The sequence below is a fragment of the Periophthalmus magnuspinnatus genome, chromosome 7 (genome assembly GCF_009829125.3).
Source record: "Periophthalmus magnuspinnatus isolate fPerMag1 chromosome 7, fPerMag1.2.pri, whole genome shotgun sequence".
In the NCBI taxonomy this organism is placed as follows: Eukaryota; Metazoa; Chordata; class Actinopteri; order Gobiiformes; family Gobiidae; genus Periophthalmus; species Periophthalmus magnuspinnatus.
In genome coordinates, this window is record NC_047132.1 from 15,716,369 (window position 1) to 15,743,165 (window position 26,797).

Genomic DNA, 26,797 nt, shown 5'->3' on the forward strand with positions numbered 1-26,797 from the left:
AAACATGCTATTGTGTATTATCTACTATTATCTACTGTTGATTGACTTTGGCTATTTCTACAGTTTCTCAGTTTGGCCTCCAGTATTTTAAATTTCATCACCACCTCGATGCTCAAATCAAGAAATAACTTTATTCGTAACTATCTGAGCGTGTCTCTGACAGAGCAGCACATGGCGACTCTGGCCAGTATCATTAAAGATGTTGATAAGGATGTGAAAGGTAAATCAACCTGACCAGGAAAGTAATTTTACCATGAGTTGGTTTTTCAAGATTAAATGTGTGTTGTATTTACAGGGTCATCAGATGAAGTATTTTCTTTAGCTCTGTATCACTTCAATCACACTTTGGTTACGTCTGATCTTCCATCTCCAGCCCTACAGGTACAAAGAACATTTATATAAAATAGCTATTAAAGGTGGTGTAGATAATCTCATGACTACATGCAAGACAGAGCTATTCAACAAAATTTTCTTGAGATTTTTCTGAGGTCCATGGCTTCTGGGCTGGATAGGTGCATGACACGCTACCACTTTTAACAAAATCCATGGTAGTACAAAATATCCTCCAGGGCCTCAGTTTGAATAGACCTGTGCTGGGCTACTGGAATGAATGTTGGTAGAGAACTTGCACTATAAAGCACAAGATCATGATGAATAATTGTTGACTCATTTCTTATTTACTATCCATTACTTGAACATTAACAACACAATTTCTTTTAAATAAATGCCTTATTTACAGATAAAATTGTCCTTCTATAGCTCAATGTTGAAAATCTGTTTATTCAGTACCTACAGAAAAGCGTATTAATGAAAACTGAATTATTACATTATTTAATAAAACGTATAATAAAGAGTTTTCAAAATTCCCAATATTAATTATTAATACTACATAAGCAAAATACAGTATTGCTACAATGTCCTCATGTCTTTGCAGAGCACCCTCCTTCAGCAGTTGGGGGTTGCCCCTTTCTCAGAGGGTCCCTGGCCTTTGTACATCCACCCTCAATCTCTATCAGTGCTGTCCAGGCTGCTGCTCATCTGGCAACACAAGGCCACTGTCCAAGGAGACCCAGACGTCCCAGAGTGTATGAAGGTCTGGGAAAGGTAAGTCGGTTCAAATTAGAGAATTTTGGTTGCCAAGTTCATTGGTTTTTCTGGTTTGTTGTGTTCAGTTGCTTTACTTTTTAGTAATTATTTTATGTATTTTTTTAAAGTTTGTTATTGAGCGTGATTCCTCCATGTATGGTTTTCAGTTGTAAGGTTTTTGAAGCCATTTTGAAGACTTTTGACCATTTAAAAAGACAAAATATTTTATTTTGTTCTGCTAACTGTTGTAGCAACAGTAAATTTTTCATCGCCAATAAATACCTTTGAAACCCACCACCAGTCATACAATAACAGAAAACTCATTGCTCATTTGTGACTTGAGCATAGTTTGCATGATTTATTTTGTTAGTTGTAGACAAAATGGCAAAAAGGATTAACATACTACTTTTCTTTCTAGATTCCTGGGCACCCTGAAGCAGCACACTCTTCAGGGCACAGTCCATGGAGACGATGACTTGAACGTGGAGCATCTCCAGCTTCTGTTGCTCCTTTTCCACAACCTGTCAGAGCGCGGACGCCGGACTGTGCTCACTCTGGTCACACAGGCCATTGCTGAAGTGGCTCAGAGTAGAGACTCCCAACTCAAGACTGTGCCCCTCAACCTAGCGCGGCTCCTACTGGTGTTTGACTACCTAATACGACATTACTCCAAAGCTCCACTCTACCTCTTTGAACAGGTAGGTTTTTGCAATGGATTGTAAAAACTTTGGTTATTTTGCTTATTCATAAGAACTTTTCTAGCGGGCCAACCAATAAGAAGTTGTGTGGATAGGCCATGGGCATAATATGGCTCAAGAAAAATAAACAATCTTGATGACAACAAGATATTGACATTACAATTTTTAATCGCACCTGCTCAGTAGAGGAAGCAATTTGGTTTTGGTTTATGCTCCATTCTGAGAAGGTTGATAGTTGATCCATTTTGCCCTTATTGGGAAAAGCCTAGCAAATAATTTCTGACCATACAATCTCCTCACAATCTGGAAATTACATTTCATTTAAGCAGATCAATCTTGTCCAAATGTAGTTGACTGGATTGGCTAATGTTTTTTTTTTTTCTCTTTCATTTATTTCCTAGGTACAATACAATCTCCTGACTCCACCCTCTTCTGGGCCCAGCTCTGCTCAGGAAGGAGGCAAGCGCAGTAGTTTGCCTCTGTACTATGGCTTCAAAGAGGTAGAGGAAAACTGGGCCAAGCACTGTTCAGCAGGTAAGGACATTCAACACAAATAGTGTTACTGTTGACATCTGATCCTAGTGTACTTGCTAGTGGGTCTAAAAATTATCTCTTTTTTTTTTTTCAGACTCAAATGTTCAACCCAAATTCTACTGTGTCCTGTCCCCTGAGGCATCTGAAGATGATATAAGCAGATTAGATGGGAAGGTAATGTTACATTCTTTCATATTTTGTTCATATCTTCATTCACAAACTCTATTAATGATCTTTTATTTTTGTTATAGGTCTTTCCAAAACTCTTCAGTGGAGCAGTTAAATACGATGAGCTCTACTCTTGGCTCGTCTCACTCTTGGCGGCAGGATCCCAGTTTGACACAGCTAGAAGACAGGAGACCAAGCCTATTACAGCAATGGTATGGGCAGATAAATGCCCAAATAACCAAAAACTTCCACTGACAATATACTGAGCAGTCTTTGTGACTTTGTACAGGAGGCATGTTCACTGCAGTACTACTTCCTGGTGTTGTGGAGGATTCTGGGTGTATTGCCCCCATCCAAGGCCTACATTGAGCAGTTGAAAGTGGGCTGCAGTGACCCAACTGAGAGCGATATCCTCCACACTCTGAGATGGTCGTCACGCCTACGAGTGTCTACCTATGTCAACTGGATCAAGGTTTGTTGAAAGCGTTTAGATTTTTTTGTGCATTTATATTGGTCAGTTAGAGCTGCATAATCTGTTGCAATTATTTTTTTAGGAGCACTTGGTGGAGCAGGGAATGAAAGCAGATCAAGCAACTACATTGGTGGAATCAACAGCAGCTCTGTGTAGTACAGTTAAATATGATGTGGACTTGGCAGAGGAGTACATAGCCAGACAGGTAATATAACGTACTAATGACACAAACACAAATGCACTATATTTAGCACATTTACTTTATACATTTCAAATTTTTGTTCCAGATTTCCACTTTCTCCAGCGTGGACCCCAGTGCAATCCTTCCTCTCCGGCAGCTGCCCTCTCTTCAGGCCATCTACACTCTGGATGCTGTCATCTCCAAAGTGCAAGTTTCTCTGGACGAGCATCTGTCCAAAGTGGCCATTGAAACGGACACTCAGAAGTCCTCTGAGATCACAAAGAACCTGCTACCAGCCACACTGCAGCTCACAGATGTTTACACAGCTTTTACAAGGTGAGAAGAAGGGATAGTTTAAGGAAGTCCTATTCCTTATTGCTTACGGTACTACTTGACCACTTGCCTAAATCTTTGCATCATAGTTGTTTTCATGTTTTAATGAATTTTGAGCCATGTTTTAGTTGGCACTGAGCCCTTCTCTCACTCTAATGTTGAATCATAACAGAAAAGCAACTGCCTAGTATAGTCACTAACTGAAATTTTGCACTCATCCAACTATGTTACTAATTGGACAAAAAAAGTTGTCCTTGACATTTGCTTATACATGTTTTTCAATATTTTAGCCTTAAAATGCCTGGCTGATATCTTGCAATCTAATTTTCTTTCTCTCAATATCATGTTTATACATGACATGTATCCCTTCTTGTTCACACCATGCAATATCATGTACAGCCTCTTTAAAATTGACAACGGTACTTTACAATTGTGAACCGTAGTTATCCACTATTAACTACTTACTAACCCTAACACAACTAAATATGTTTTAGGTCCTACCTGCTGATGAACATCCCAGAGGAGGGAGAGAATAAATTGACAGATTCTAAACTCCAGGGCTACGCAGCTGTTCTCTCCATCGGATCAACTCGCTGCAAGGCCAATATGCTAGGTAGTAAAAGGCTCATTAAATATCACTTATCTTTATTCAATCAGAAATAAATACATTTTTGTTACTGTATCACAGGTCACAGTGTAATGCAGAACCTGCCCCCTGCTGTGCAGACAGTGTGTGAGACCTGGAACGGCATCCACACCAATGAGTTTCCCAACATTGGCTCCTGGGTTAGTAATGTTCTGAATAAAAATAAAATAGAGTATTTAATCATTTTACTTACTTGTGAAAGAGTAAAGTTTTTCTGTAAATGATCTCTTTAGCGTAATGCATTTGCTAATGACACCATACCGTCTGAGAGCTACATCAGTGCCATCCAGGCTGCTCACCTGGGCACTCTGAGCTGCCAGTCTTTACCTCTCGCCTCTTCATTAAAACACATCCTGCTGTCTTTGGTTCGTCTCATCGGAGACCTCATTGTGTAAGTAAAAGGTGGAAATAGATAAATAAACAAAGTACAAAATTAGACACAACTGCTTATTCTCTTCAGAACGGAGGAGTTGAATCCATCCCAGGTTGTGCGCACACTGTTGCCTTTGCTGTTGGAGAGTAGTACAGAAAGTGTAGCAGAAATCAGCAGCACTTCACTGGAGCGGATCCTTGGGCCTTCTGAGTCAGACGCCTTCCTTGCCCGGATTTATGAGCGCTTAGTGACGGGTTGTTACAACATCATCGCCAACCACTCTGACCCCAATAGGTATGTTAAAAACTCCTTTCTGCTATAACTGCTTTAATAATTGGATTTTTCCATTGTGTAAATAGCATTTACGTCTTATATATGTATCCTTAGTGGTTTGGATGAATCTGTCCTGGAGGAGTGCCTTCAATATCTTGAGAAGCAACTAGAAAGCAGTCAAGTCCGAAAGGCGATGGAAGAGTTCTTCTCATTTGGGTAAACATAATGTTGTGTAATACCTTTTGGTGATGACACAAACACTATACATTACCAGGTATACATTACCAGGTGTTATTCATCATTTCATGAGACCAGTACTCCCATTCTGAAGTCACAGGAGCAGCTCAGTTGTTTGCCATTACTATGGTGATGGGCACAGCTGTTCTTAGACTACTTATAAGTTATGCAAAATAAACGCATGCCGATGTTGTATTTAATTACTTACTGACTGGGGTTTAACCTCACATCACACAATAAAAGAAAAAAAAACAACTTAATACATCTTATAAATATACAAACAATGGACAAATGACTAACCATTCCTCAAGGTACACTTTATACAGTATGTGCTTGCTAATAACCATCTAATTATATGCATTATCTCCTACAGTGGTGAACTTGTCCAAATCATGATGGCCACAGCAAATGAAAACCTCTCTGCAAAATTCTGCAACAGGGTTCTCAAGTTCTTTACTAAACTTTTCCAACTAAGTAAGCCTAAACTGCCCTTGACTTGATGTAATATTTTTTATAGTTTAAACCATGACATGCAATCTTTCAAAACTAATATATCAATTCTATAGCCGAGAAGAGCCCCAACCCCAGCCTGCTGTGTCTGTGTGGCTCTCTGGCTCAGTTAGCCTGTGTTGAGCCATCCCGTCTACAGTCCTGGCTAACGAGAATGACTGCTACGCCGCCCAAGGACTCAGAGCACCTGGATGTAGTTCAAGAAAACCGCCAACTACTGCAGCTCCTCACCACCCACATAGTTCGAGACAACAGCCAGGTCGGAGAAGGCGTGTGCACTGTCCTCCTCAGTACGCTCATACCGATGGCCACAGATATGTTAGCCAATGGGGACGGGACAGGGTTTCCAGAGCTTATGGTGATTATGGCCACTTTAGCCAGTGCTGGACAAGGAGCAGGGCATCTACAGCTACACAGAGCAGCTATAGACTGGCTGACAAGATGGTAAGACATTCTAAAAGTGAATTACTAAATTGTTGGTACAAACGATAATTTGTTTTTAATCATTTAAATTTTTCACTTTTGTATTTCTAGCAAAAAATATCTAACTCAGAAGAATGTTGTTGAAAAAGTGAGCACAAATCTAACACAAGGAAAGGTGAGTTGCGTAGATTTGACTTATTGTGTGTCCAAAAATGGAGGTGGAAATGTGTTAAACTTTATAATGTTAAAAAAAAAAACAACTGAATCCACAGCATGCTAGTATGTTGGAGTGCTCGTGCCACATCATTTCGTATCTGGCTGATGTGATGAATGCGCTGAGGCAGAGTAGTGGACAGGGAAACTCTTCTCTGTTAGTGGATGGAGAGGAGAAGGCCATGGAGGTGGACTCAGACTGGGTGGAGGAGCTGGCAGTGGAGGAGGATGACTCCCAGGCTGAGGATTCAGTAAGATCATTTCACGTCTCATTCATAGAAATGGTTTTGTTTTAAATGTTTTGGTTACAATTTGACCTTCATACAATGTTCACAGGATGAAGACTCTCTTTGCAACAAACTTTGCACCTTTACCATCACACAGAAGGAGTTCATGAACCAGCACTGGTAAAAAACGTTTTAGACTGTATGTGACAGCAGTGGGTCGAACAATGCTGATTTGGGGTTCAGTTTGCCTCATAAAGCTCTAGTCGAAAGCATAACAATAGCATAAAAGCATACTCAGTAGGTTTTGGTACCTTTTTAATGGTGACATTATCAGCCATACCTTCAACTCTTAATTGCTTACATATAAATGGCTAATTTATAATTTAAATGTCCATTTCTGTCATTGTATTGATATCTGTGGACCCTCTTTGTCCCGCAGGTACCACTGTCACACCTGTAAAATGGTGGATGGGGTAGGTGTGTGCACAGTGTGCGCCAAGGTCTGTCACAAAGACCATGAGATCTCCTATGCCAAATATGGCTCTTTCTTCTGTGACTGCGGGGCCAAAGAGGATGGCAGCTGCCAGGTGAGACCGCATACCTCAGGTCATCATGGGAAGAGAACAACAGCGGTAACTTTGGCTCGACAGTCATTCTCCCATCGACCTCCATCCTTTCATTTCACCAGACAGGGACATAGCTAGCACCAAATGTGGATATTGATATATTTCTGAATGTTAATCTTTTAGCTTGGTAAATTTATTCTATGTAGGAGTATATAAATAAATATTATTTAATTAAGACCATGTGCAGCAAACACTGTTAATTTAAATTATCAGGTGGTGCTGATATACATCTACTCTTAGGAATAAGTTAAATCTCAGCTGATATCCCACAATAATGTCCCTTTTAACAGAAATAATGAATAATATAATGTCAGTTTACTGGTTAAATTGAACTTGTGCAAATCTACATCTTGATGTAGCATATATTGGCATGCCATTCATTTACAGTGAATAGAATACTGTGTGGTTATTGTTTGTCATAGTATAGGCTTCCACCTCCCATCCAATATTATTTGAATGCATTTTTCAGTATTTATATCAACTTGAACTTCATTAGTTTTATTTAATGCTGTTTCTAATTTCCCATCTCTTCTCAGGCTTTGGTCAAACGTAGCCCCAGCAGTGGTATTGGCTCCACTCTGAAGGAGTCTTCTGCCTTCCAGAGTGAACTGCGAATGCCTGAAAGTGCCATACGCCACCAGAACTCCTCTCCGTCCGATAAGGGAAAGGTGACCATCTGTGACGGGAAACCTGGAGACGAGGACCGGCCCAAGAAGAGCAGTGTGTGCAAGAGCATCGAGGGATGCCAGGAGGAACTGCTCTCACAAGTGGTACCAAAACAACTTCATTTGTTTCACATGTGTTTATTTATATGTAGATTAGGCAGTATATATGGCTGAATTGTCCACTGTAATTGTACACTGCACATATGTCAAACTCAAGGCCCTGGGGCCAAATGTCGCCCTCGACAGGCTAAAGGGTATGATGGTCTTTAAATGTCATTTTATCAGGAGATACACAGTTACATAGCCATAGTTTTACATCTAGGCAAATGTATATGCAATATTTGTAACGTGAATAAGTAATAAATACAGAAACAATGAATAAACAAGTTAAAAAGTAGTTAGAAAATGTGTTTGACACCCCTGGTATACTGCATAATTTGAAGTCCACAAGTCTTCATTTTCATTAATCAGTTTAGTTTAGTTATATATACATATACATACACACACACACACATACACACACACATACATACACACACACATACATACACACACACATACATACACACACATACATACATACACACACATACATACATACATACACACACATACATACATACATACATACACACACACACATACATACATACATACATACACACACACTCTATCCAACTCCTCACTTGAATTTGGAAATAACAGGTCAATTTTTCTCTGCAGATTAACTTATAACAGTGCATGACTAATTTCTTCATTCATTCAATAAAAAAAAAAAATTAATTAAAAATGTGAAGGAATTTATTCAAAGATCAGGAAGGGGATATTATGCTAAATTAACTTTTTGGAACTTTCTGCCAGATTGTAATTTTGTTCCCTTATTAAGAACATGCCTGAAAAGTTTTTAGATGTCATCCATGCATGTTTATGTCCCAGGCCCTATTCGAACCCTCCTTAGCATTAGCTGTAAGATTATCCAATGCTGTGCCCACAGGCCTACGTCATCCATTCTCCACACAACAGTTCTCTGTAATTATTCAAAAGCATGAAAAAAAGGCCCCAACAGCTTTACAAACCTCATGCAATGTGCAGTAGTTTCATTAGTGAAATGCACGCCGATTGTAATGTGATGGCGCTCTGAAGGGGAAGTGACTTTTGACTCAAAGCATCAAATACAAAAGTGAAACTTATAAAAGAAGTAACATGACCTAAATATGTTGGTTATGTGTTAGCCATTAATACTCCATAGAAGTGTAATACCCCCTCTTTAAAACCAGTTAGTCAGATTGCAACCAATAAATCCTGTTTACTTTCGTAAAACATTCTTTTCTCCATTTCCTTGTCAGATGGGCTCGTCTACGGCAGCAGCGATCCTGGAGATGCTCATGTTTCTGATGGAGGCCATTCAGACTAATTTTCAGCAGGCTTCTGCGGTGGGCAGCAGCAGCCGAGCCCAACAGGCTCTCAACGAACTGCACACTCAAGACAAAACAGTGGACATGACTGACCAGCTCATGGTATTATACACTATTAAGTTTCTTTGATAATTTTACATAGGAGTCAGAATTTTCTTTATAATTCATGATTATAATTGTGAATAAGAATTAGAATTACTATTAACTGCATTTTTAGCAATATCTTGATGTATTAATTTGAACCTCCCTGGTGGTCTCACTGTATCCTCTTTCTTCAGGTTCCTACTCTTGGCTCTCAGGAAGGAGCTTTTGAAAACGTCAGGATGAACTACAGTGGGGACCAGGGCCAGACCATCAGACAGCTCATCAGTGCACATGTCCTGAGGAGAGTGGCTATGTGTGTGCTATCTTCACCACATGGACGCAGACAGCACCTCGCAGTTAGCCATGAGAAGGGAAAAGTAAGTATTAGTACTTTAATTTTACTTGCCTTTATTGAAATGCACAAACACTAAATATGTCTACATTCTGTATTTTCTTCATAGATCACAGTGCTGCAGTTGTCCACTCTCCTGAAACAGGCAGACTCCAGTAAGAGGAAGCTGACTCTGACCCGTCTGGCCTCAGCACCGGTTCCTTTCACTGTACTCAGTCTTACAGGGAACCCGTGTAATGAGGACTACCTGGCTGTTTGTGGACTTAAGGTGAAATACTACAATGATGCTATACTATAATACTATAATGCCTTTTTAATATGTCATGTGTACTTTTGTTGGACATTCTACTTTTATTCCTACAATCTGGTTTACTTTGTAGGTTACCTCGTAAGTTTTTTTTTAATATTAGGTTTTTAAATCATAAGTTTGAATTAAAAAAGTTCAGTTAAATGAAGAGGAAATTAAATATAAAATAATTGTTTTCACTGTTCTTTCTTTCTTTGGACCTTTGCACACACCTCCTATTTTTTATAGTCATTAAAAACTATTAAAAGTCAAGGTGACTTTATCCTGATGTATTTTACAAAACATAGCTATGGCAACTAATTAAATGTGTTTGACTGTTTTTGACAGTTTTATTTATTTATTTTTTACTTTCAGGATTGCCATGTGCTTACATTCAGCAGTACAGGTTCTGTCTCTGATCACTTAGTGCTACATCCACAACTCGCCACTGGCAACTTCATCATCAAAGCTATCTGGCTCCCTGGCTCACAGACTGAACTAGCCATCATCACGGCAGACTTTGTCAAGGTCTGATTTTAAAATCAAATGTATGATTCTGATCCTGTGAATGTTACATTTTCGATTTCTCCCTTTGTCACGCAGGTTTATGACTTATCTGTAGATGCATTGAGCCCCATGTACTACTTCCTGCTTCCCAGCTCAAAGATTCGAGATGCTACCTTCCTTTTCAACGAGGAAGGCAAAAACATCATTGTGATCATGTCCTCTGCTGGTTACATGTACACTCAGGTTATGGATGAATCCAGCAGCGCTCAGCATGGGCCCTTCTATGTCACCAATGTACTGGAGATTACCCATGAAGACCTAAAGGTAACTTGAATTTTGTCATGTACATTTATTAAAAGAACTGCTTATTATTGGTACAACCCTGTTCTAGATTATTTGAATGATTCTAAACTGGTAGAGGTAATACATTCTGAAACTTTACTTGGTATTGGTTATCTTATGTTAATTAGATGTTTTATAATACTGACGTCAAATCTGGGTTTGAGAGGAGATGGGGGAAAGATTTTATTTTAAAGTATCTGTATTGAAAATAATATTGATTTAAAGTAAATGTGGGTGGGTTTTTCATTGCCACAAATGTATATGCCTGCATTTTTTGAATTCTCACATAATCAAATCATATTTTGCAAACAAAAATTTGAGAAGGTGTTGGTAAATGCCTTGGTTTAGTATCACATTAACAGTGGACTGGTAAATATAACGCTCAAGTACTGAAGTATCACCCTACCCTGCAATCTTCAGTTCTTTTCTTTGCTATATGGAATGTGGACCAATAATGCACAGTTCAATGGAATTTTTAGCTGATATTGTGGTTGGATATGGACTATTATCTCCTTTTCCTCCATTTCCAGGACACTAATGGCCAGGTGGCAGGTGGAGGCGTCTCTGTGTATTACTCTCATGTGCTGCAGATGCTTTTCTTCAGCTATAGTCAGGGCAAGTCCTTCGCTGCCACAGTTAGCCGCAGCACCACTGAAGTACAACGCCTCTTTACCATCAACATCAAAGGGTAAGGCTATCACTGCTAAAAATCAAACATTATCTTAAAACTTGATCTCATTGTTATGTGCTGGTTTGTTCAGGTCAAATGGAGGCAGCAGTAAGATGTCCCCTGCGCTATGCCAGTGGTCTGAAGTTATGAACCACCCTGGACTGGTCTGCTGCGTTCAACAAACTACAGGCATACCACTGGTTATTATGGTCAAACCAGACACTTTCCTCATCCAAGAGATCAAAACTCTTCCGGCCAAAGCTAAAGTAAAACCTGCACCAAAGTTTCAATACTACACATATCTCCTGTCTTTGTACTGCATCAATAACACATTATCTTCTCAGATTCAAGACATGGTTGCTATCCGGCACACTGCTAGCAACGAACAACAACGCACAACCATGATTCTGCTTTGTGAAGATGGAAGTTTACGGATTTACATGGCCAATGTGGACAACACCTCCTACTGGCTACAGCCAGCACTGCAGCCCAGCTGTGGCATCAGCATTATGAAGCCTGTCCGCAAGCGCAAGGCAGCTGCTACCAGTAAGTATTGAATTTTAGCACAAAACCAACAGTTTGCATACACTATATAAAAAGACATATAGGCTTTTTTCCTCACTGACATGAAATCAGATTAAACATTTCCTGTTTTAGGTCATTTAGGATTTCCAAAATTTCTATTTGCTAAATGCCAGAATAATGAGAGTTTTTTAAAGATAAATTTTACTTTACTTCTGATTTTTACATACAGTGAGATTACTATGGCTTTAAACAATTTGGGAAAACCCAGTTGATGATCATGATCATGTCATGTCTTTGGAAGCTTCTGATGGTTTGAGTTAATTAGAGACACATCTGTGGATGTATTTGAAAGCACATGTGAAACACTTCTTTGTGTAACATCATGGAGAAGTCAAAAGAAATCAGCCAAGATATCAGGAAGAGAATTGTGGACTTTGGTTTATCCTTGGGTGCAATTTCCAGATGCTTGAAGTGTTAAGTTATGTTTTCTTGTGTGCCCATGTGGGAGGTTTGGGAGGTGTGGCAGTGTGTTTGGCGCGGGCTGGGAGTTCACGCGAGGGCGTCTGGGGTGGGCTACTCTTGTTCACTGAGATGCTAAGGATGAAGGAATAAAAGTTATCTGAAAGAACAACATTTTTTATTGATTAATCATTGGTAGCAGAGGATGGCTGCTGCTGGTAATTACAAGATTCCGCCGCTATTTGATGAGAAGACGTCTTATGAAACTTGGAAAAATGAAATTGAAATCTGGAGATTAGTGACTGATCTGGACAAAAAGAAGCAAGCGCTAGCAGTTACCTTATCGCTAACAGGACGGGCGAGGGAAAGTGCGCTGGAGATTCCCGCTGATGGTTTGAATGCTGACACCGGTATGGCTGCTCTATTGGAAAAACTAGACTCCGTGTTCTTAAAAGAAGAAAAGGATCGCCAATACGAAGCGTACACGGAGTTTGATCGTGTCCCTAGAGAGCGCTGTGTCCATGGTGGATTACATTGTCGAGTTTGAACGCCGATACAACAGGATGCGCAAATTCAGAATGGAGCTTCCAGATGCCGTGCTAACCTTTAAACTACTAGATACGGCCGGACTCAATATAAAAGATAAACAGTTAGCACTCACAGCCTGCCCCACTGTCTCCTTTGCCAATATGAAATCAGCTTTGAAAAGAATTTTTGGAGACGTGACATTACCATGCGAGGGTAGCAGCCCGATGCAAATGAGTAATGACAGTGAGTGCGCCTATTACACGAGATATACAGGTAAAAGAGACTGCACACCTTGTTCTCCTCCCATGTTTATCAATGGGGTTTGTGCCTTGCGCCATCTTTTGGCCTTGTGGACTGTTTGTTTTGCCAGAGCACATTTCACTGGGCAAAAGACTGTCCAAACAAGAGAGAACATGTAAAAGTGACAGAAGATGATGAGCAAAAGGCTGAATATGAGGAATGCAACATCACTTTGTTTTCAGATGAGAGACTGTCTGACACAGATGTCTTTATGGTGGAGGCTTTGGGGTCAGCAGTAATCGACACAGCCTGCACAAGAACAGTGTGTGGAGAAAAATGGCTGGAAGATTATACAAGTGGACTGCCAAAAAGTGAGTTACACAAAATAGTAGGTGAAATCAGTGCAAGGCCATTCAGATTTGGTGATGGTAAAGTTGTTCATTCCACAAGAAAAGTTACTTTGCCAGCAAAAATAGGTCAGACCAAATGCAAAATAGAAACAGAGGTTGTCCCTGCAAACATGCCCTTTTTAGAGAAGCCTTGCTTAGCAACAATGGCAAGTGCAGTGTTAGACATTAAACATGACAAAGCGACAATGTTCTAACAACCTGTTAAACTTGAACTGACATCTTCTGGACATTACTGTGTGACCTTGAGAGACAAGAGCAGTCAGGATAAAAAGGAGACAAGAAGTGAAGATGAGGAGATTCTCATTGTTAAAGAAAATATGAGTACAGAAGAAAAGAAAAGAATTCTTTGGAAACTACACAGACAGTTTGGACATGCCCCAGTTGACAGGTTGCAGAAATTACTCACCTGTTCAGGCGCTCACGACAAAGAAAGCAGCACTATTCTCAAGAGCATTGTAAAAAAAACTGTGAAACATGTGCCAGGTACAGCAAGCCAAAACATAAGCCAATAGTTGGTCTGCCGATGGCTACAACCTATAATGAAACAGTGGCTGTTGACTTGCATGAGCTTGACCATAATGTGTGGTATTTGTATGCGATTGACCACTTTACACGCTTCAGTGCAGGAAGTATTGTCACAACCAAGAACCCCAAAGAAATTGTGAAGCAGTTTATTCACTGTTGGATCAGTGTTCATGGTCCCCCGCGCAGACTGTTTAGTGACAACGGTGAGCGGTCAATAATGAAGAAATGAAGGACATGGCCGAAAAGTTCAATATTGAAATCAAAACAACTGCAGCTTACAGCCCATGGAGCAATGGGCTTCTGGAAAGGCATAATCAAACTCTCACTGAAATATTGCTCAAAGTTAAAAAGGACAACAATTGTGACTGGAGAACAGCACTAGATTGGGCACTAATGGCAAAGAACTCTATGCATAATGTACACGGGTACAGTCCCTACCAACTAGTGTTTGGTCAGAATCCAAACTTGCCCTTCGTGCTTACTGACAAACCCCCTGCCCTGGAAACCAGTGTGAGCTCCTGGGTAGCTCAACACAGTGCGCCGCTACATGCTATGAGAAAGGCATTCACAGAGGCAGAATGCTCCAAAAGACTTAGGAGAGCCATTCGGAAACAACTACGGCCAGTTGATGAAAGGTATGTCACAGGAGATAAAGTCTACTACAAGCGGGTGGACTATAATGAGTGGAAAGGTCCAGGGGTGGTGATAGGACAAGACGGAGCTGTTGTATTCGTGAGACATGGAGGATCTTATGTACGGTTACATCAGTCTAGATTAAGAAAGGTGAATGAAACTCAAACTAAGGCAGGTGATACAAAATCAGAAATAAAAACTATTGAAAACCCTATAGCACCACCAGCAGCAGATCTTTCTGACACTGAAAGTGATGAAGACGCAACACAAGACCCTGAGCCACTTAATGCTGAGACCAATGAACCCCCTGATGCAGCAGAGCTAACTACAGGAACCAGTCAAACACCACAAGCCCCTTCTTCCTATGAAAGCCTTCAATTAAAAGTTGGCCAGGTGATTACATATATAGACAATGAAAGTGGTCAAAGCCGTACTGGAAAAGTCCTTAGCCGAGCAGGGAAGGCTAAGGGAAAACAAAGACTGGTACAACTTGCAGTTCAGCCAGCCTCAGGAAATAGCAGGTACATCAGGATCAGTCAACCTTGAAGTAATGGACAGTGTTCAAGTGGTCCCCTCAGAAAGTAAGGAGTGTGCTTACAACATTAGAGATGATGTTTTTGTTGTCCATGACGATGTCTTTATGCCTGCCAAATTTGCAGAACTCACAAACTGGAAGAAAAATTATGTATTTGAAGACGTCAAAGATGAAGGTCAGAAATGTGTCTCAACAAGGTGGGTGTGCACACTTAAAGAAACAGCTGTAGGGGTTGTGCCAAAAGCTAGACTCGTGGCAAGAGGCTTTGAAGAGCTAAACACACAAGACCAAAAGACTCACCTACATGTGCCACGGAATCCTTGAAAATGATTATGGCGGTTGTAAGTCAAAACAAATGGCAGCTGAACTCCATAGACTTTTCTGCAAGGTAAAACACTGGATAGAGCTATTTACATTCGTCCACCACAGGAAGCACAGAGCAAAGGACGAGTATGGAAGTTAAAGAAGTGTGTTTATGGTCTCACAGATGCTTCTTTGTACTGGTATAGAGTCAGAGATACAATGCAGCAGTTGGGAGCTAAAGTGTCTAAGGTGGACCCAGCAGTGTTTTACTGGCTCGATCAGAGTGGCACAGTGAAAGGAATCCTTGCGACTCACATGGATGATTTTATTTGGGGGGGGGAACTGGTGTATTCTCCACTACTGTCATCCTGCAGTTAAAAACTGCCTTTCAGGTAGGACAGGAAGAGCACTATGACTTCAGCTACATTGGAATGGAAGTTCATTCGGTGGAGGGTGAGATACACCCAAGTAATGTTTGCATTCTTTGTTGTTACGGCACTTTTCTAAAAAGAAAAAAAAGGGAAGATTGTTAAGTTATGTTTTCTTGTGTGCCCATGTGGGAGGTTTGGGAGGTGTGGCAGTGTGTTTGGCGCGGGCTGGGAGTTCACTCGAGAGCTTCTGAGGTGGGCTACTCTTGTTCACTGAGATACTAAGGACGAAGGAATAAAAGTTATCTGAAAGAACAACATTTTTTATTGATTAAACATGAAGGTGACACCTTTTATGTGTTCAAACAATTACACAAGTATAAACACCATGGGAATGTCCAGCCATTATACCGCTCAGGAAGGAGACTGGTTCTGTGTCCCAGAGATGAATGTGCTTTGGTTTGAAATGTGCATATCGACCCAAGAACAAAAGCAGGAGACCTTGTAACGATGCAGGTTGAAGCTGGTAAGAGTGTGTCATTATCCACAGTGAATCGAGTAGTGTACTGACATGAGCTGAAAGGCCACTATGCCTTGAAACATAAAAAAGCCAGATTACAGTTTGCAAATACACACAGGGACAAATAATTTATTTTTGGAGGACATGTCCTGTGGTCTGATGAAACTAAAATTGAACTGTTTGGCCATAATGAGCATTGTTACCTTTGGAGGAAAAAGGGATGGTGTTCTCAGGCTTGCAAGTTTACCCCAACTGTGAAATATGGGGGTGGCAGCATCTTGTTGCGTCAGTTTTGCTGCAGAAGGGACTGGTGCACTTCACAAAATGGCATCATGAGTAAAGAACATTATGAGGAAATAATGAAGCAATATCTCAAGACATCAGCCAGGAAGTTAAATTTTTGGGCGCAAATGGCTCTTCCACATGGACAATGTTATCCTTATGTCACTTTGACCCAAAGCATACAGCCAAACTGATAACATAGTCAGTGCTTTGGAGTGGCTGTTGGAAAGCCCTGATCCTCAATCCTCTTGAAAATTTATGGACAGCTATGAAAAGGCATGTGAGTAAAGTAGCCTACAAGCTTGGCTCCGTTACACCAGTTCTCTCAGGAGAAATGGGCCAAAATTCCTGTCAACTATTGTGAGAAGTTTGGTGAAGAATATCCAAAATGCTTGACCCAAGTCACAGTTTAAAGGCAATTGTACCAAATGCTAACAAAATGTATGTACTTTGAATGAAGAAAGTAATGAAAAGTTGGGGCATTAATCACAAACTCTTGACATATTTAGATGACCATATTACATTTTGGTGGTTTGAAAATGGTATATTTGCAGAAAAAAGTTATTAAAAATTGTATTGGAGTTTTATTTTAGGGGGGGCAGAGAGCAGAGAGCTTCCTGTATACATAGGCTTGTTGGCTGTTCCAATAGTGCCTGGGAGAGACCTCAAGATTACTCAGACTTAAATCATGTAGAAAACCACTTCAGGCATATTTTGATGAGGGAACGTTATATGGTAGTAGGCTAAAAAAAAGTTGATGTAGCACAGTAACCCAGTCAACTTTTCAATTTTTACCTTTTAGCGACACGAACCTCTAGTCAGGTGACCTTTCCTGTAGACTTCTTTGAACACAACCAGCAGCTCACGGAGGTGGAATTTGGAGGCAATGACTTACTCCAGGTTTACAATGGACAACAGATAAAACACAGACTCAACTCAACTGGGATGTATGTGGCCAACACCAAGGTACTTACAAATTAATTATACAGTAATTACAAATTATTGTTCATTAATACAAAATTTCACTAAATGCTATATGCTATTGCTAACTGTCACTTTCAGCCTGGTGGGTTCACAGTGGAGGCGGTCAATAACAACAGCTCCATGGTGATGACTGGGATGAGGGTTCAGGTGGGGACCCAGGCCATAGAGAGAGCTCCTTCATATGTGGAGGTGTTTGGGAGAACCATGCAGATCAACCTGACCAGGGCCAGGTGGTTTGACTTCCCCTTCACAAGAGAAGAGGCCCTGCAGGCAGACAAGAAGCTTTCAATATTCAGTAAGAGCAAATGCAAATATTTATTGTTACATTGTCCAATTTGGCTCAATAAGTTTATATTTGTAAAGGCAATAAGGTAGCATTATTAATTGTAAATTAATTCTCAATTAAATGATAGTTTGTGAAATGACAAGAAGGAATGCTAAGGCTTCTTAGTCTTCAACTTATAAATAAGTCAAAAACCTATAGTCTTAAGCAACATTTACTCATATAATTTAAATTGGTTCATAGTCTATTTTTGGAGAGTTGCAAAATGCATATTATTTTTGAGACTAATTCACACAACAATTTTATATAATATAATATAAAACTTCTCCGTCATAGTTACTAATCTTGTGAATTCTTCGTCTTAAGTTGGTGCGTCTGTGGACCCAGCCGGTGTCACTATGCTGGATTCCATTAAGATCTATGGTAAAACTAAGGAGCAGTTTGGCTGGCCAGAGGACCCTCCTGAAGACTTCTCCTCCGCCTCGGTCAATAACGTGTGCAGCCCCAACCTCAACCAGGGCAACGGCTCCAGTGACGGTGACATTTCCACCCCCACCACAGCCAGTGGCACTGTGCTTGAAAGGTACATGTTTTGGGGATTATGGCTCCTTAGAACAGGAAATGTATTAACTTGACAGAAGTATTTCTTTTTTCTTGAAATATTCATTTTACAGAATGAATTCTATAGTTGAGTTAATTGGTTGCCGTTTTAAAGTTAGGGCTTGAAAAACTGGTAATGCTACAAATCTTGTGGTTACTGTATTATAAAAGCTAGATTTCCCAGTAGCCAAATCTAAATACGCTGTTTTGGGCTTGGACAATTGATAAAATATGTGTTACATGCATAAATGGTGTATAATGCAACTTTATTCTTGAAAGAATGTTTAGGTAGAAAACTACATTAAGCCTTGGTCATTGGAACTGTACATTTAAAATTTCATATTCAGTATTACAGGAGTAAATATTGCATGGCTATTGTGACTTCATCTCTCTTGCATGCTCTCCTTTTGTTCAACAGAATCATTCAAATTCACTGGTTTATTTATGTGGACCTCACACTTTTTTGTTCTTTTTCTTTTGCTCCCACAAATACAATAAAAAGTTCTGAAACTGAGTCCTTGTCAACATTGGACCGGTTAGTAACAGCCCTTTCTCTGCTTGCTTGAATGGGTTTTGTGCATGTCTGCTGCTTGTGTGATGTCCCCTGCCTGTGGACTGTGAACATACCATGCACCATCTCCACTTTTAAAATACCCCCCAATGGCATTTCCTCTTGCATTGAGTGTTGTTCTTTTGCATTTAGTTTAGCACATTCGTAGAAGACTAAGATTTGACCTTAATTTCTTGCTTGTTTTTCCCCCTTTGTTTTTGTGATCAAGAGACATAAATCTTTTTTTCCTGTTGCAGGTTGGTAGTCAATTCCCTTGAGGCTTTGGAAAGTTGCTTTGCTGTGGGCTCCTCCGGTGAAAAGGTAATAGCAAATCTAAATGTAATTATTTTTACATATAGTACTAATACACACAACACAAACACATTTTGATATGTTGAATTTAGGAGAAAGCCCAACTGTGAAATATTAATTATAAATATTCATTTTAAAAATAAAATATTTTTCATATTTTGTTTGTCATTCTACAAAAATATATAATGTAAGTAGATGGAAAGTTTTTTTGTGAGTTGTATTTTATTTTAAGCACTTTTTGACAGTCTTTGTTTTAGTAAATTTTAATTGTACCTCTCTTGCAGGAGAAAAACAAGACTGCCGCACTGGAGCTAGCCACTCTGCTCCTGTCCATGCCGACCCCCACTGGAGTCCAACAGCAGACCAAGGGACTGTTGGCCAGTCTGCACACCAGCCGCACAGCGTATCACAATCACAAGGTACTCTTTACTCTACAAATTTCAGATTGTCTCTTTATCCAGAGATTATAGGACATGGATCTTCTTTATGAGACCATCATATTGCCATTATATTGATTAATGACTTTGCCAATACCATAAATTCTTGTAAAACAGGAGAAAGTACAGATTTTTCAGACTTGTGAATTAGCTTAGTTTTACAGCTGCCATAACACTTATACATATTTTTCATCTTCTTAGGACCAGTCGTTGTTGAGTAATGCGGTGCAGTGTCTGAACAGCAGCACTCGAGAAGGAAGAGAGTTGGACCCCGATGTGTTCCAGAGACTGGTGATCACGGCTCGCTCCATTGCAATAATGAGACCCAACAACCTGGTTCACTTTACAGAGAATAAGGCACTGCATCAAGATGGTATGAAACTGAAAATAAACAGTTCCGAAAAATATCTAACTTTTATTTTTATTACATCTTTTTAGACAAAATCTGTTTTTGTTTGCTTTTATTTTGTTGTCCATCCACCAAGCAGATGATGGACACAAACCGTTTGATGGAGAAAGCTGTAATTTCATCACTCAACTCATGAACAACTTCTGGAAACTACATGCCCTTAAACCAAAGAATGCTTTTCTTGCACCTGCTTGCCTGCCAGGTTAGTTTCAAATTGTTGTCGAATGTAAAAATGCATTGTATTGAATAGAGTCCAGTTTTATTCTAAATTGTCTTCTTTTTCCAGGCTTAACCCACATTGAAGCCACAGTAAATGCTTTGGTGGACATCATTCATGCTTATTGCGCTTGTGAACTGGATTATATCAATGTAGCCTCCAAGATCTATATGCAAATGTTACTGTGTCCAGTAAGTACGACAAATGAGTTTAGTTACTTTGTCAACGGTTAAGTAAATGTTGAACCAATCATTAACAGTTTCCTTCTAATCAATTTTCAGGACACATCGGTCAGCTTTGCTTGTAAACAGGCTCTGATTCGCGTGCTCAGACCGAGAAACAAGCGTCGCCATGTGACCCTCCCCTCTCCTCCACGATCCAACACGCCCATAGGTGACAGATGTATTCATATTATATAGTTCTAAATTGTGCTTTTTGCTATTTTTAAGTGACGACAATTTGCGAAATGTCAGGATTTCAAATTTAGAGGACTTGGATCTTGACACTGAAGGCTTGTTTAAAGAACTTTCCATAATGCATGCTAGCCATCGAGCTTAGACTAGTCTTATTTGTCTGCAGTGGTGGAAGAAGTGCTCAATTCTGTTACTCAAGTAAAAGTATCAGATGAAAAAGTATGAAAGTATTTTGCGGAGATTTTGAGGTCTAATGACGCTTCAAATGTAGTGAGTCTGATAAAGATTTGTCGTGAATTTTATTAAACAGAAACAATTGACTTCACAGTTTTTTCTGTTGCTGTTTCTATGGGGGGTTTATTTTTAACACATTGGTAGTTTGAGGAAACTAAAATACGCAGACTTTTCATCAGGTCTCAGACAATCATAAAAATTACTTTTACTTGTCAGTTGAATTAAAAATGTAGTCAAGTAGAAAGTACAGATACCTGCTCTCAGATGTAGTGAAGTAAAAATTATCCGCTTTAAAATCTACACAAGTATAAATTTTAGGTATCTATACTCAAGTACAGTACTTTACTACTTTTACTTTGTTACGTTCCACTACTGGTTATCTGTTAAAGGATCTGTATGTTTGAAACAATCAAAATAGTTTGGATTTTCCCCAGGAGACAAGGACGATGACGACGACGATGATGCAGATGACAAAATTCAATCTTCAGTTCTGACAGGAGTAGAGGAGGGGCGGCAGGAGAGTCAGGAGCAGAGCGAGGTGGACCACGAGGGTTTTGAGATGGTGGTAAATAGAAACACAAGGAAGTAAACTCCTTTAGCTTCTGGCTAAATATTAACATGGATTCCTTTTGATCAGTCTGAGTCAATGGTCCTGGACACGTCAGATAATGTGAACAATGGAAACCCATCTCCTTTGGAGGCTCTACTGGCTGGAGCTGAGGGCTTCCCCCCAATGCTCGACATCCCTCCAGATGCAGATGACGAAACAATGGTTGAACTAGCCATAGCACTCAGCCTGCAGCAAGATCAGCAAGGTATGGAACAGCAATTTGTTTCCAAGTGTGAGTGCTTATGAAGTAGACAGATTAGTATTAGTATACATTCGATTATACTTATATTGAATATCCATGTTTGGCATTTGTAGGCAGCAGCAGCAGTGCTCTTGGCCTACAGAGCCTCGGTCTTTCTGGCCAGGCCCCAAGCTCCTCTTCACTGGACGCTGGCACTCTATCAGATACCACTGCCTCAGGTAACAGATAGTAAATAGAATAGTTTAGAGAGAGACCTTTCAATGTAATAAGCACAAGAATAACATCATATAGCTTGTGCATGTGTGTTGCATGGAGCATATGCCAGTACGCAGATGCTGAATCTTGTCCGGATGACGGCAGTGTATTTACTGTTCCAGCTCTTGCTATGATTTCAGCCCCAGCCTCAGACGACGAGGGCAGCACAGCGGCCACAGATGGCTCCACGCTCAGAACGTCTCCAGCTGAACACGGGGGCAGTGTGGGCTCTGAGAGTGGGGGATCGGCCATAGACTCTGTAGCTGGAGAGCACAGTGGTGGGTCACTTTACAAACTGAAATAAAACCCTAAACATTTTAACTGTCTTTTCTTAAAGCCAAAATAAGACAACTGTGTAATTTGGCACAAGAGTTGAGTCAGTTATGTAGAAACTAAAAATTGAAATTTTGTTTTGTATTTCCACTAACCTACCCAAAATTATTCATGTTAACATTAAATGTGGATAATTTACAATATATATAACTTGTATTTTGTACATGTTGTCTTTCTAGTGTCTGGTCGCAGCAGTGCCTATGGAGACACTACAGTGGAGGGGCACCCCGCTGGTCCAGGCAGTGTGAGCTCCAGCACAGGAGCCATCAGCACTACAACAGCCCAGCAGGAAGGAGAGGGGTCTGAGGGAGAGGCAGAGAATGAGGGCGACATCCACACCAGTAACAGGTCACTAAAGCTAAATTAAGTGTTTGCTCAAAAAAAAAACTATGCAAAGATTTCATAAAAGAGTACAGGAATACCCCAGATGGACATCAAAGATAAGATAATTAAGACATGCACAGAGGTGGAACAGTGAACAGAGCTAGAAGGGTTCTTATAGGCCTAGAATGAGCTTTCCATGTAATGGAAAAGGACATGAAAAAAAAAAATCATAATAAAATCTGTTTTCTCCCATTGATGATAATTTCCTTATCAGACTGCACATGGTGCGCCTCATGCTTTTGGAGCGCCTTCTCCAGCACCTTTCCCAGTTACATAATGTGGGCGGAGTCCAGGCCATCCCATACATGCAAGTCATTCTCATGCTGACCTCTGACCTTGACGGAGAGGACGAGAAAGACAAAGGGGCATTGGATGACCTGCTCGCTCAACTCATCGCAGAACTGGGCATTAACAAGAAGGTAATGTTTTTACAAAGCAATGCTGTTTGTTCAGCTGTTTTACTGTTTTGGGTTTTTTTCCAAGTCCAAATTTAAATTAGAGTTTCAGAGTATAATTTTAAGTCTAAAAAAGTCTAAGTTTTGGGAATATTTGGTAATACTTTGTTATTCAATGCTGAATTTGTTAAATCTTTCGTCATTTTAGGATGTCTCAAAGAAGAATGAACGTAGCGCCATCAATGAGGTCCACCTGGTCATCATGAGACTTCTCAGCGTCTTCATGTCCCGAACAAAATCTGGCTCCAAATCCTCCTCTGAGGTACTTTTATTAGTTTATGCATTTGGAGATACCTAATCTCATAATTGTGTTTCTCTTGTTTCCAGTCTTCGTCTCTCATCTCCAATGCCACAGCCACTGCTCTGCTCAGCCTAGGTGCTATTGACTACTGCCTGCATGTGCTCAAGTCTTTGTTGGAATTTTGGAAAAGCCAACAGGGAGAAGAGGAGGCAGTGACCACCAGCCAGTTGCTCCGGCCCCACACAGCCTCTTCTCCCCCAGACATGAGCCCCTTCTTCCTACGTCAGTATGTTAAGGTATGGTATAAATCCTTTTTGTAGAAGTATAAAAATGTTTTTATTGTAAATCAGCGTTTTGCGACCACTTTGTTTTTTATTCTGCTACAGGGCCATGCTGCTGATGTATTTGAAGCCTACTCACAGCTATTGACAGAGATGGTGCTCCGACTCCCCTATCAAATAAAGAAAATTGCAGACACTAACCCACGCATCCCTCCCCCAGTTTTTGACCACTCTTGGTTCTACTTTTTGTCTGAGGTATGCCATGGAATTTTTTCATCAAGTTCTAGTTATGTGAGATAATACAGATTTATATGCTACTGTTACGCACAATTGAAGTGGAAACAAAACGATGCACAGTGTATAATGACCCTTTGCTCTCCAGTACTTGATGATCCAGCAGACCCCGTTCGTCCGAAGGCAGGTCAGAAAGCTGTTGCTCTTCATCTGTGGCTCAAAGGAGAAGTACCGTCAGCTTAGAGACCTACACACTCTGGACTCTCATGTAAGGAGCATCAAGAAGCTGCTGGAAGAACAGGGCATCTTCCTCAGAGCTGGGGTGGTGACCGCCACATCTGGATCTGCCCTGCAGTATGACACTCTTATCAGTCTGGTAAGATTTGTGCATTTTTATCATTATTTATATCACAAAGTCAATATTTATTTGACAATGTCTTATTGTCACTCAGATGGAGCACCTTAAAGCTTGTGCTGAAATTGCAACTCAGAGGACCATCAACTGGCAAAAATTCTGCATGAAGGATGATTGTAAGTCTTAAATGTATCAATATTAGTCATTAAAACAGAATAATATATTTTTATTTAACTTTTTTAAGATACCAAAACTAAGGCTGCTTTCACACTTCACTGGTTTGAAGTAGTTTAGTTCTGATGTAGCATTGGCTCGATCCTGTTCTACTCTTGGTTGAGTCCTGGTGTAGTCCCAATTTTGATATAGTTTTCTATTAGATTATAATCCCCTCTGGAACTAAACTTCTGGTAAAACTTTAAAACATAAATATATTATTTTTCCCTCTGTATTTTCAGCGGTTTTGTACTTCCTGCTCCAAGTGAGCTTCCTGGTGGATGAGGGTGTGTCTCCGGTCCTGTTGCAGCTACTCTCCTGTGCCTTGTGTGGCAGTAAAGTGCTGGCCACCTCTTCCTCCAACTCCTCCTCTTTCTCAGCGGGAGGCTCCACCAGCGCGGGGCAAACTGGCACTTCCCAATCGTCCCAGAGCAAGTCCTCTAGCAAAAAGAGCAAGAAGGAGGAGAAGGAGAAGGAAAAAGAAGGTAGAATAATTCCTTTAGTCCTTGCTATTAATGCCGCATAAATGTTTGTTCCATATTGCATGTTATTGTTGATTTGTTTTGTAGGTGAGGGAGGGGGAAGCCAGGAGGACCAGCTGTGCATGGCTCTTGTCAGTCAGCTCAACAAGTTTGCTGATAAAGAGACTCTTATCCAGTTCTTGCGCTGCTTCCTTCTGGAGTCCAATTCATCAGCTGTTCGCTGGCAGGCCCACTGTCTAGCGCTGCACATCTACAGGTAATCAGTTATAAAGATTTTAAGACAACCTTGCCAATGACCGTTACTATTATACACTATCTACTTTAATTGTTTTTCTTTAGGAACTCAAGTAAATCCCAACAAGAGTTACTGCTTGAGCTGACTTGGGCGATTTGGCCTGAGCTCCCTGCTTACGGTCGTAAAGCGGCTCAGTTTGTCGATCTGCTTGGATACTTCTCTCTCAAGACCCCTCAGACAGAAAAGAAGGTTGGTTGTGTTTCCTTCTTTTTACATACATTTTTAAATGTACTTCCTGTAGATATTTATATCCTGTATTTGTGTTTTTAGTTAAAGGAGTATTCTCAAAAGGCTGTGGAAATCCTACGGGCACAGAACCATATCCTGACAAATCACCCTAACTCTAACATCTACAAGTATGTGTATCAAGTATATCATGTTAACAATATTATTTTAAAAGAGACTAATCATTTTAGTTTCATTCTATAGCACATTGTCAGGTCTGGTGGAATTTGATGGTTTTTACTTGGAGAGTGATCCTTGCTTGGTCTGTAACAATCCGGAAGTGCCCTTCTCAGTAAGTTATTCAATTGCAGAACAGTTTGTACTAACACAGCAGTCAACTTACTTTTTTGCTAAATTTGCCCTTGATAATAATAATAATAATAATAATCTTTTCTCTCCAGAATATCAAATTGTCCTCCATCAAAGTGGATACTCGCTACACCACCACACAGCAGGTGGTGAAGCTCATCGGCAGTCACACAATCAGCAAAGTTACGGTGAAGATTGGAGACCTCAAACGTACCAAAATGGTTCGAACCATCAATCTGTACTACAACAACAGAACTGTGCAGGCCATTGTGGAACTCAAGAACAAGTGAGTTTATTCTACCACCTTCACAAAGATCATAATAATAGTAAATGCAAATATCACAATTTTCTACCAGACACCATTACAGTTTTGATCCTGTCACAGTTCATGTGAACTATATCACAATTTATCTAGATTGGCAAAATCTTCTTTAAAAACAACCCATTTATGACCAAGTTCTGTTTTCTTATATCTGATTTTCCCACAAAAAAATGTAAAAATTCTCACGTCAAAACAATAACAAAACAATGCAATTGCAATGTAATTGTTTAGGAAACAAATTTAAATTTTTTTTAAACATTTCATAAATGAACATGTTGATCAACATGACAAATATCTATTAATTTAGGGCCTCTAAAATTTTTATTTTTAATCATTCACCAACTCATAAATTAGTTAATTTTTATTTATCTTTATTCAGCTTTTGAAATGTTTTGTTTTTTTGCATTCATAAAGCATCCATCTCAAAAAGTATAGCAGGTAGAAACATCATCTAACTTAAAAATCTGAAACTTTTAGTCATTTATAATCTAAAGAATACAGGAAATTAAGCAT

At 40.0% G+C, this 26,797-nt stretch overlaps 1 protein-coding gene across 4 annotated transcripts in view; it reads left to right on the forward strand.

Moving 5' to 3' along the window:
• Positions 1 to 26,797, forward strand: part of ubr4 (ubiquitin protein ligase E3 component n-recognin 4) — a 52,167-nt gene that overhangs the window by 12,242 nt on the left and 13,128 nt on the right. Inside the window, exons 17-73 of one of the 4 annotated variants that reach the window (XM_055223096.1) lie at positions 64 to 220; positions 296 to 381; positions 935 to 1,104; positions 1,505 to 1,784; positions 2,186 to 2,318; positions 2,413 to 2,492; positions 2,570 to 2,698; positions 2,776 to 2,958; positions 3,041 to 3,163; positions 3,246 to 3,475; positions 3,967 to 4,085; positions 4,161 to 4,258; positions 4,352 to 4,509; positions 4,579 to 4,785; positions 4,879 to 4,980; positions 5,375 to 5,475; positions 5,568 to 5,955; positions 6,046 to 6,109; positions 6,207 to 6,398; positions 6,484 to 6,554; positions 6,814 to 7,006; positions 7,537 to 7,770; positions 9,012 to 9,182; positions 9,359 to 9,541; positions 9,626 to 9,784; positions 10,178 to 10,330; positions 10,406 to 10,633; positions 11,182 to 11,339; positions 11,413 to 11,587; positions 11,666 to 11,867; positions 17,452 to 17,615; positions 17,712 to 17,928; positions 18,283 to 18,499; positions 19,019 to 19,051; positions 19,324 to 19,387; positions 19,663 to 19,797; positions 20,017 to 20,188; positions 20,304 to 20,426; positions 20,511 to 20,632; positions 20,723 to 20,834; positions 21,523 to 21,653; positions 21,726 to 21,903; positions 22,014 to 22,118; positions 22,296 to 22,433; positions 22,668 to 22,836; positions 23,087 to 23,291; positions 23,476 to 23,589; positions 23,655 to 23,864; positions 23,955 to 24,104; positions 24,232 to 24,459; positions 24,536 to 24,614; positions 24,894 to 25,136; positions 25,221 to 25,389; positions 25,473 to 25,617; positions 25,699 to 25,784; positions 25,858 to 25,945; positions 26,055 to 26,248. In XM_055223096.1, the coding sequence (XP_055079071.1) occupies positions 64 to 220; positions 296 to 381; positions 935 to 1,104; positions 1,505 to 1,784; positions 2,186 to 2,318; positions 2,413 to 2,492; positions 2,570 to 2,698; positions 2,776 to 2,958; positions 3,041 to 3,163; positions 3,246 to 3,475; positions 3,967 to 4,085; positions 4,161 to 4,258; positions 4,352 to 4,509; positions 4,579 to 4,785; positions 4,879 to 4,980; positions 5,375 to 5,475; positions 5,568 to 5,955; positions 6,046 to 6,109; positions 6,207 to 6,398; positions 6,484 to 6,554; positions 6,814 to 7,006; positions 7,537 to 7,770; positions 9,012 to 9,182; positions 9,359 to 9,541; positions 9,626 to 9,784; positions 10,178 to 10,330; positions 10,406 to 10,633; positions 11,182 to 11,339; positions 11,413 to 11,587; positions 11,666 to 11,867; positions 17,452 to 17,615; positions 17,712 to 17,928; positions 18,283 to 18,499; positions 19,019 to 19,051; positions 19,324 to 19,387; positions 19,663 to 19,797; positions 20,017 to 20,188; positions 20,304 to 20,426; positions 20,511 to 20,632; positions 20,723 to 20,834; positions 21,523 to 21,653; positions 21,726 to 21,903; positions 22,014 to 22,118; positions 22,296 to 22,433; positions 22,668 to 22,836; positions 23,087 to 23,291; positions 23,476 to 23,589; positions 23,655 to 23,864; positions 23,955 to 24,104; positions 24,232 to 24,459; positions 24,536 to 24,614; positions 24,894 to 25,136; positions 25,221 to 25,389; positions 25,473 to 25,617; positions 25,699 to 25,784; positions 25,858 to 25,945; positions 26,055 to 26,248 (8,918 nt within the window). The remainder of the gene's footprint in view (positions 1 to 63; positions 221 to 295; positions 382 to 934; positions 1,105 to 1,504; positions 1,785 to 2,185; positions 2,319 to 2,412; positions 2,493 to 2,569; positions 2,699 to 2,775; positions 2,959 to 3,040; positions 3,164 to 3,245; positions 3,476 to 3,966; positions 4,086 to 4,160; positions 4,259 to 4,351; positions 4,510 to 4,578; positions 4,786 to 4,878; positions 4,981 to 5,374; positions 5,476 to 5,567; positions 5,956 to 6,045; positions 6,110 to 6,206; positions 6,399 to 6,483; positions 6,555 to 6,813; positions 7,007 to 7,536; positions 7,771 to 9,011; positions 9,183 to 9,358; positions 9,542 to 9,625; positions 9,785 to 10,177; positions 10,331 to 10,405; positions 10,634 to 11,181; positions 11,340 to 11,412; positions 11,588 to 11,665; positions 11,868 to 17,451; positions 17,616 to 17,711; positions 17,929 to 18,282; positions 18,500 to 19,018; positions 19,052 to 19,323; positions 19,388 to 19,662; positions 19,798 to 20,016; positions 20,189 to 20,303; positions 20,427 to 20,510; positions 20,633 to 20,722; positions 20,835 to 21,522; positions 21,654 to 21,725; positions 21,904 to 22,013; positions 22,119 to 22,295; positions 22,434 to 22,667; positions 22,837 to 23,086; positions 23,292 to 23,475; positions 23,590 to 23,654; positions 23,865 to 23,954; positions 24,105 to 24,231; positions 24,460 to 24,535; positions 24,615 to 24,893; positions 25,137 to 25,220; positions 25,390 to 25,472; positions 25,618 to 25,698; positions 25,785 to 25,857; positions 25,946 to 26,054; positions 26,249 to 26,797) is intronic. The other 3 variants (XM_055223095.1, XM_055223094.1, XM_055223097.1) reach the window with 3 other exon arrangements.